Source organism: Octopus bimaculoides, chromosome 10 (genome assembly GCF_046866305.1).
Source record: "Octopus bimaculoides isolate indiv1 chromosome 10, ASM4686630v1, whole genome shotgun sequence".
In the NCBI taxonomy this organism is placed as follows: Eukaryota; Metazoa; Mollusca; class Cephalopoda; order Octopoda; family Octopodidae; genus Octopus; species Octopus bimaculoides.
Window position 1 is genome coordinate 14,251,071 of NC_142937.1, and position 9,930 is coordinate 14,261,000.

Sequence of the window (9,930 nt, forward strand, 5' to 3'; positions counted from 1 at the left end):
TCACAACGCCCGGTCTTGGAATCGAAACCGCGATCCTATGACCGCGAGTCTGCTGCCCTAACCACCACTGGGCCATTGCGCCTCCTATATATATATATATATATATATTCTTCTGGAAGTCATATTCACATATTCATGTATAAGTTTGTAATGTGTGTGCATATCTATCTATCTATATATTATATATATATATATATATATATATATATATATATATATATATATTCATATATTTATATATATGTATATATGTATATGGTGGTCTACTTAAGCTTGCATGTCTATCACACACACACACACACACACACACATACACACACACACACATGAACACATATGCACACATACACACATGTAAAATTAGAGGGAAAGAGAGAGAGAGAGAGAAATAAATATATTTAATGTAGTTAGAATGCAGTTTGTAACGCCCACGTTGTGTAAATTAAACAAATGTGAATACGTTCTGTTATTCTCTTTGCACACGGGAAAATATATCATTAACACAGTGCAAGATTCCCTACTGCGTGCGTATTCAAACTTTCATATGCTCACACGTGATCCATATCCTGTAAACTTTCAGATGTGTTTCATGGAAATTCATTCGTAATTCTTTAGTGAGACTGTTCCTTATTGGTTGTTAGCAGGTTAAGATCGTATTGGTCTATGCAACAAAATGATGATCTTCAACATCTGCAAAGTCTATATTTGCTCAATCCATTAGACTATAGAGTAGTTTTGTCAATCGTGTTCCAAGTTATTATTGGCTAATTGTTCCAGTACCTCCAAGTAAATCGGGACACAGAAGTGGGGTTTTCCCTGTACAAAGACCTTAAGGAATACAAATGTTGATTGTAACGTTTCATGAAGCTGTTAATGGTGAAACCGCTCTTTCTTCTGAGAGTAACGGATGCTCAATAGATTACTTATTTCGAGAGCAAGATCCCTCGAGTGAACAAGCGATTTCGACAATCGGATGGGAGATCTGTAAGCGTGTTTTCTGATTGCAGTGCTTGACGATCGAAACGATATTGTCTAGGAAAGCATATCTAATCTTAACATAGCGTGCATTAAAAAGCACTTTTGTGTGTTTTGTGGAAGTGGTGCCTTACAAGAATTAAGAAATTCCTGGTTGTAGTCATGCTGGTGTATAAAACATGACAAAAGTGTCCAGCTCGATTACTTTGTTCTTTTAACTTCCTCTGATTTGGGCTATTTTCAGACAAAGACTGGGACCAGTTGCTTGCAAAACAGTGGACTCCTATAAAAGCTCGAAAGGACAAGGTGCTGATGATAGATCGAGCTCCGGCAAATTAAATATCTATAAAAAGCGGAGACAAAATGAAACATTTAAATATTGCTATTATAAAAATAATAAAAACTTTTGCGCACTTACCATCGTATAGAACATACATACAGTTTTATTTTCATCGTCTCCATTCGGACAGTCGGACATTCCATCACATAACTGTGTATCATCAATGCATGTTGTTTCTTCATTTTCGTTATATACCGGACAAGCAAGTCGAAAACTGGAATCTATCTTTTTGCATGCTGTAAATAAAGTAGAAATAAAGAAATTTCGTTTATACATTTTTCTCTCTTTTTATTTTCAAAGGTCCATTTTATGTTTTATCTTTTAACATTTAACAATTTTTATTCAGAAATTCTTATCACCATTATGCGTGTGAAAAGACCTACAACATATTAGCGTTAGTAGAAGATGGTAAAAAAAATTATGTTTTTCGATTATAAACATTAAAGTGCGAATTCCAGGCAAAAGAATCTGCCAAAGAAAATCGAACAAAATACCTGTCTTTATCCAGACGATCGTACTAAATTTTAGAACAAAACGACTAGACACGTTTTATTTACTCAAATTAGTGCCCATAAAGGGTCAATAGCTACCTTGCTTATATATGTCTCGCCCGCCGCAGAAGAATCTTTGATATTTCCTGGCGCTTAGCCCAAAGCTACACAAAGATCATTTTTTTTTTCTTTTCTCTCTTATTTTTTGCATTTTATGTAATTCTTCAGAATCCACTAAGTTGATGCCTCTCTCCCATTTCCAAACTGTTATACGTAAGAAGGACAATTATCCTAATATACAGCTTACCAAACTGCAAGATAGCATTGTCACTCAGTACTGCAGTCTAATAAACCCCAAGGCAATTCAAGGTCGTCGATACTTGAGCGTAGCGTACTGTACCTGTCAGAACAGGTCTGTTGTATCTATCAGAGCAGTATATTGTACTTAGTTTCTGTTCGTGGACTGCGGCGTTCACGGATTGAGTGTTATGACCATGAATGCGTACTTTGTTATATGTATCAGTGACAGGGTATGAACAGTTGATCCCGACGTCCCTGCGCAAGGGTGATTAGTGTTCTTGTTATTTTTATTTGTTGCCTACAATTCTTTTTTATCGCTTGTTTTACAATTAGGTTAAAGCAGCAAGCTGGTAGATTTGTTAGCGAGTCGGACGAAATGCTTAGTGGCATTTCTTCTGACTCTTTATATTTTGGGTTTTAATTCTGCAGAAGTCGACTTTGCCTTTCGTCATTTCGAAACTGATAAAATACGTACCATTTCATTTGAACACTGGGGTTGATATATTCGACTTAAAATTGCTGAATTTATGCCATAATTAGAAACGATTTTACAGTTAAGCTGACAGATCAATTAGGAGTTAGGCATCGTAAACGGAGTCACAGTACAGCTTGAATAATGGGCTAAAATCAAGTACTAAGGACGAAGCAACCAGATTCCATCAGTTTTAACTCTCTATAAAATTACAGACTCTCGGAGTAATGCGTTATACTATAAATCACTTCGTGATACTAGAATTCTAATCTCAACAGTAATGCGATCATTCATTAATTTTATTTCACCATTTTATTTTATATTTAATGCATGTTTTTAACTTTATCAAATGCCGACACATCGCACATCAACTGCGTCTGGAATTAATTATCAATTTAATTTCATGCTTATTTTAATTTTACATTTATCGCGTTCTTTTCCATTTAAACATTACTATCTTTTTGAAACACTTATTACAATGACATGCAATTGACAACAAGAGCAGCGGCACAAATCGTAAACCTGGTAATTAATTATAATTGTTTTAAAAGGAATTTAATTCTGTATATGTGCTTTTTTGGGGTCTTCAGAAAGAACTAGCATGGTTTCCTATTTGTGCAGGCTTTCAGTTACGTATGCATATTATGTGTGTGTGTATGTGCTTGTGAGTGTATGGATTGCATATATATATATATATATATATATATATATATACACACACACGCACATGCATACATAGATACATATGTATGTCTATATATGCATAAACACACACACATATACATATGTATATATATATATATATATATATATATATATATATATATTCCTAGATTACTATATGCACATATGCATAATTATACACCCATATATTTACACATATATACATATGTATATATACACATGTACACATGTGTTATATTAAAATTACTCTTTACACATGAACATATGCTTCGTTCAGTAGGAGCTTGTCAAACAAATGAGGTATTTGGCTGAGTTGATGCATTTCATAGACAAAAATTTATGGTCTACGGCCACACACACACACACACACACACACACACATAAATAATCGGTGATAAAATGCTAGTGCAAGCGTGAGATAGATAACCTCCAAATAGTGCTCAGTGGGAGCAGATTCTTAAACTCCAATTTTTTCATCAGGGTGAAGCAGACGATAGAAATAGAATGTATATGAAAGAAGAATTATGAACAAAGAATATCAGATTAAAGGAATAATTTAAATGAAACATTGTAAATACGATTTACCAACTTACATCAGGCATACTGCATATGTAGGTTTTCATATGAATATATTCGTTACATCTCTTATTGATTATTTGTCCGTTTTTATCTATATATGTCTATATATGTGTGTATGTAAGTTTATATATATATGTATGTATGTTTGTCTGCGTGTATGCATATATGTATATATACATGTAGGTATGTATATCTACATATATGTATGTATGTATGCATGTATGTATGTATGTACGTATGCATGTATGCATGCATGTATGTACGTGTGTGCATGTATCCATGCATGTTTGTATGTATGCATGTATGCATTTATGCATGCATCTAGGTATGTATGTATGTCTACATGCATGTATGTCTGCATGTTTCTACGTGTGTATGCCTGTATCTATGCTTGTTTGTATGTATGCATGCATGTATGCATATATATATCTTTTGCATGTATGTAAGCATGCATATATGTATATATACATGCATAAATGTATGTATGTATGAACGTATGTATGCATTTATGTATGTACATATATAAAGTTCAATCAACAGATGAAGTCTAAAAACTTGCTAAAATCGGAAAAGAAGAAACTGGCATGCTAAAGGCTACATCTACATTCAGGATGCTAAAATATTTAGATGCAATGATATATTTTTGACATATTTTCTCAAACGTGTTACATAGAAAATCAAAGCTCGATAAAAAGAAAATCTATGTAATAATCAAAAGATTTGAATTAAGAACGATATTCTTCAAGCCGATCAGAAAACAGACGTGATCTAATTAAAATTTACTTCAGCATGCTCTGTTGTGGCTCTGAAATCGATCTGGAGAAAGCGAACCGAAATTTGGAGACAAATGATGGTTGAAATTTAATCACTTGTTTGCTTGTAATGAATGAATCAAGTTACCAGTTTATTGATTATCAGAGAAGAACGAAAGCTATAATAAACAAGTTCATTTGTCTAGCATGCTTGAGAAATCTGATGGTTCACTTGATAAAAAATAAAATAACCCTTTTATATTGATAGTGCGTGTTAATCAACCGAAAGATCGGTAATTATTATTGATTCGTACTGGACCTGAGCTGTGTTCATGAATCTGTCATATCGATGAATGAAACTGTACAACAGCTATAAAGCATGGAATATAATATATATAAATTTGCAATGCTGAGTTGAAGAATTTCTAAGTTGCCTTGGTAATTTCCTTAATTTCATTGAGTCTGGAATCTTGTTCTGATCACTCATTCCGTGTGATGACAGAATATATTAGCTCATACAAATATGTCGACTAAGAAAAATTTGAAATCAATATTTGACAGTTATTAAAGGAAGCGATAGTGAGGAAATGGCGAATCGTTAGAGTATCGGACCAAATATATTGTAGTATTAGTTCCGGTTGTTACATTCTGAGTTCAAATCCTATGCAGACTTGATCTAACCCTTCTAATATTGATAAGTTAAAGGGCGGCGAGCTGGCAGAAACGTTAGCAAGCGGGGCGAAATGCTTAGCGGTATTTTGTCTGTCTTTACATTCTGAGTTCAAATTCCGCCGAGGTCGACTTTGCCTTTCATCCTTTTGGGGTCGATAAATTAAGTACCAGTTGCGTACTGGGTCGATCTAATCGACTGGCCCCCTTCTGACAAAAAATTTCAGGCCTTGTGCCTAGAGTAGAAAAGAATATTGATAAGTTAAATTAGTAGTCGAATGTGTTCTGTTTTCATCAATAAATACTTATGTGGTTTGAAAGCAATTTGGCTGCTATTTCTAGTAGGCATCGATGCTGGTTCGTATTTTACAGATATATTTTTTACCGATACTTGAAAAAAGAATTTTGAAAATGACGTCAGATGGAATCAGAAAGCAGAATATAGAGTAACAAAATACTCGTTTTACCAACACTTTGTTCTCTTAAAAGTTTTATGATAAAATTCAGAAATATAGGCTTCAAATGTCGAAATTCTAAAGCAAGAGTATTATTTTAGATACTACACTGTACATCTTTATGTAACTAGTACACAGTATTATTGTCAGACACAAATGCAACCTTACACGTACGCACACACATATTTACATACAAACATTTTCACGCATACGTAATATATCTGTACACACATAACATATCTGTACACACCCATACACACACACACACACACACACACACACACACATATATATATATATATGAAATCGGAGGAATTTCAATTGAGGGTCTTATTACTTTTATTATTATTATTATTATTATTATTGTTTTGACATTTTTTTTTAATGTCTTAAATTTCAAATTGATGAAACTAATATTTCTCTTTTATAGACTGAAAATGGGGTTCGAGAAAAAATCTAAACCCGAGACTTGAAACGAGATTTAATTTTTAAAAACTGGATTCCGTTTATGCATTAAAATTTTAATTTCCATTTTTACCGAAAAAAAAATCGATTTGAATCCATTTTAGTTGTTTGTTTCTCTTAGAATTTTGGTTTATAGAAATTTATTAATGGCGTACTGTGTAATCGGTGGAGGCGCAATGGCCTAATGGTTAGGGCAGAGGACTCGCGGTCGTAGGATCGTGGTTTGAATTCCCAGACCGGGCATTGTGAGTGTTTATTGAGCGAAAATACCTAAAGCTCCACGAGGCTCCGGCAGGGGATTGTGGCGAATCCTGCTGTACTCTTCCACCACAACTTTCTCTCACTCTTTCTTCCTGTTTCTGTTGTGCCTGTAATTCAAAGGGTCGGCCTTGTCACATTCTGTGTCACGCTGAATATCCCCGAGAACTACGATAAGGGTACACGTGTCTGTGGAGTGCTCAGCCACTTGCACGTTAATTTCACGAGCAGGCTGTTCCGTTGATCGGATCAACTGGAACCCTCGACGTCGTAAGCGACGGAGTGCCAACAGCTGTGTAATCGACTTACTCTTTTGACTAAACTCAAGAATTGTTAGGTGAGTTGGCACAATTAAACCTATCTTGGATTTTCATGAATGAGAGACATCTTTTCTTTGGAACTACGATGATTTATTTTTGTTTTTCTTTATGTTTTTCTTGAGCCCTCGGATTCCGAAATTGTGTTCATAAATTAGGAAATATATATCATAATAATGTATTATTAAGGAAACATATTTCATAATAATTCCCAGAGTGAATATTATATTACACTTAAAGCATACACGTTTATATGTGTGCGTGTATGTATGTATGTATGTATGTATGTATGACTCGGCATCTTTTTTTTACTATTCCCTATCCACCTATATAGTCCCTATCTACTATAAATATGTGTACGTGTGCATGTGTGTGTGTGTGTGTGTACATACCCTCACGCATATGTATGTGTGCCTGCGCGCGTATGTGCGTGAAAGAGAGAGCGAGGGGGCGTAAAGAGAGAAGGGGCGTAACGAGAGAGCGTTCGTGTGTATGATGTGTGTGAATGTGTGCGTGTCCATGTCTGTGCATGTGTTTGTGTGTGCCCATTTATGTATGTATGCGTGTGTGTGTGTCATGCATAGGAATGGCACTGGAATGACCAATTGGCTAGGAATTGCACTTAGTAGTCATTGTCTGTGGTCGATGCTATTAAATGGCAGCGTGTGCAAATATATTTCTCTCGGTCAACACTGTCTACTTATCAATTATAACTGCACTGATGAAGGCAGCGAGCTGGCAGACTCGTTAGCAAGCTGGGTGAAACGATTAGCGGCGTTTCATCCGCCATTACGCTCTGAGTTCCAAATTCCGTCGGGGTCGACTTTACTTCTCATCCTTTCGGAGTTGATAAATTAAGTACCAGCTGCGCAGTGGGGTCGATGTAATCGACTATTCCCTTCCCCCAAAATTTCGGGCCTTGTGCCTAGAGTAGAAAATATTTTTAATTCCGTCGAGGTCATCTATGCCTTTCATCCTTTCGGAATCGATAAATTAAGTACCAGTTGCGTACTGAGGTAGATCTAATCGATTGGCCGCCGCCCCCAAAAATTCGGGCCGTGTGCCTAGAGTAGAAAATATTTTGGATCTTTTTTAAAACGGGGGCCACATTTTTCATTAACGAAACACTTTGAAACTTGGAACACTGGTAGAATGTGTCATATAAAACATCTTTTTCTCTTAGTCTTCTTTAAAAAAAAAAGAAATCCATAAGTTATTCCATGTTAAAGTTGTCGTATTTATGTAATTTCAACCAATCACTGACGTCCATTCAGCCGATATACATTAAGTGCCGACTACATAAACAAACGATTCTGAAACAATTAACCCTAACCCTAGGGTTAAAGTTAGGGTTAGGGTTAGGGTTAAAGCAAATTTAAAATGAAAAAAGCAAATAAAACGAAGGTATGGAGATTAAATACGCTTTACACCACTTAATCAGCCAAAGGAGTAAATGTAAACAACTGAATACTTGTCAGTGATTGGTTGAAATTATCGAAATAAGACAATTCTTTACATGAAATAAATTCGAATACAAAAATATTTTTCTGTTCTATAACACAAAATAGATAAGTATATGAAGCTTGAAAGTCTTTCCGTACCAAAAACACTACGTAAAACAGTAATGAAAAATGTGGCCCCCGTTTTAAAATAGATCCAATATTTTTCAAATTCTACCAGAGTCGACTATGCCTTTCATCCTTTCGGAGTCGATAAATTAAGTACCAGTTGCGTACTGTAGTCGATGTAATCGACTATTGCCTTCCCCCAAAATTTCGGGCCGTGTGCCTAGAGTAGAAAAGAAAGCAATCGTTAGCACGCCGGACGAAATGCTTAGCGGCATTTCATCCGTCTTTACGGTCTGAGTTCCAAATTCTGTCGATGTCGACTTCGCCTTTCATCCTTTCGGTGTCGATAAAATAGAATCCCAGTTGAGCACTGGGATCAATGAAATAAGAACCACTTGGTTCGATATAATCGACTTATCCGCTCCTCGGAAACTTGCTGGCCTTATTCTAAAATATGAAATCAATATGGTTGCACTGAAGGAAACTGCGTGGAAGACCTGTAATTCAAAGGGTGCTAAGACAATAACCAAAATGATAGTACACAACTTCGAATGTCTTAGGATACTTAGAATCACCGTTTTATGACCTGAGATTGAACACTGTCATTTTTCCGCTGATGGAAAAAGTGCACTGAAAATGTTAGGTGAATTGGAATATTATACGTAGAAAAATGTTTGTTGCTTTGTGAATAGAAACAAACATTTGTATAGGGTTGTCACATAAATTCAATCGTCTCTTTTCAATATTATTTGAATTAAGAAAAAATATATATATCTATCGTAATGTTTTATTTTGTTCTTTGTTCTTTATTATTATTGTTGTTATTATTATCATTATGGTTCTGTTTTTCCTCTCCAGCTTTTGTTTATCGGTTTTGAAGTTTGAATAAATTTCACCTCTTTTCAGAGATATAATGATGGAATGCCAAGGCACAAGAAAAAAAAAAGAAAAAAAAAAGCATTTTCGACAACGCTCACCCCAATGTCGCTAATTTAACCAAAAATGCTATTCAAAAGCTCGGTTTGGAAGTTCTTCCGTAACAACTGTATCCTCTTGGTATAAGCGCTTTCAGATTTTCACCTTTTCGGTCGCTTTCCAACAGCTGAGGTGTTTCGTTGAACAAGTACGCGGAGATAAAACGTGGCTCGACAAATTCTTCGAATCAAATCCTGGTATTTCTGCCGTCAACGCATTAACAAGCTAGCGGGACGTTGACAAGAAATTGTAAACAATGAAAGGGAATATATTACTGACAAATTTGCTGATGAAAAATAACGATTAAAGTAAATGGAATCGAACTAATTTATTTGATTACGCAATAGGAAATGGTATCTAAAATGAAAACGTCCATCAGCTTAGTAGTTTGCGCCAGCCACTAGCGAAAATATATAACAAGCTTCATACTTTAGGAATAAATTTCCTGGGGATAATTTCAAATGTTATCTAAATCTTGAAACTGGATCCAACAGTTAAGGCACGTGTCACTTTGACTACTGCGCAAGTAACGTGCAGAGAAGAGCCTACTTATTAAAGATTCAATATCAACTAGGTTAATAGATTTTACATCGGGTTCTATAAACCAAAACATGTGTACGAATGGGTAGA

At 35.2% G+C, this 9,930-nt stretch overlaps 1 protein-coding gene across 1 annotated transcript in view; it reads right to left on the reverse strand.

Moving 5' to 3' along the window:
• LOC128248875 (uncharacterized) overlaps window positions 1-9,930 on the reverse strand; it is a 250,936-nt gene that overhangs the window by 54,548 nt on the left and 186,458 nt on the right. Inside the window, exon 3 of the mRNA XM_052971041.2 lies at window positions 1,394-1,551. Coding sequence (XP_052827001.1) covers window positions 1,394-1,551 — 158 coding nt within the window. The remainder of the gene's footprint in view (window positions 1-1,393; window positions 1,552-9,930) is intronic.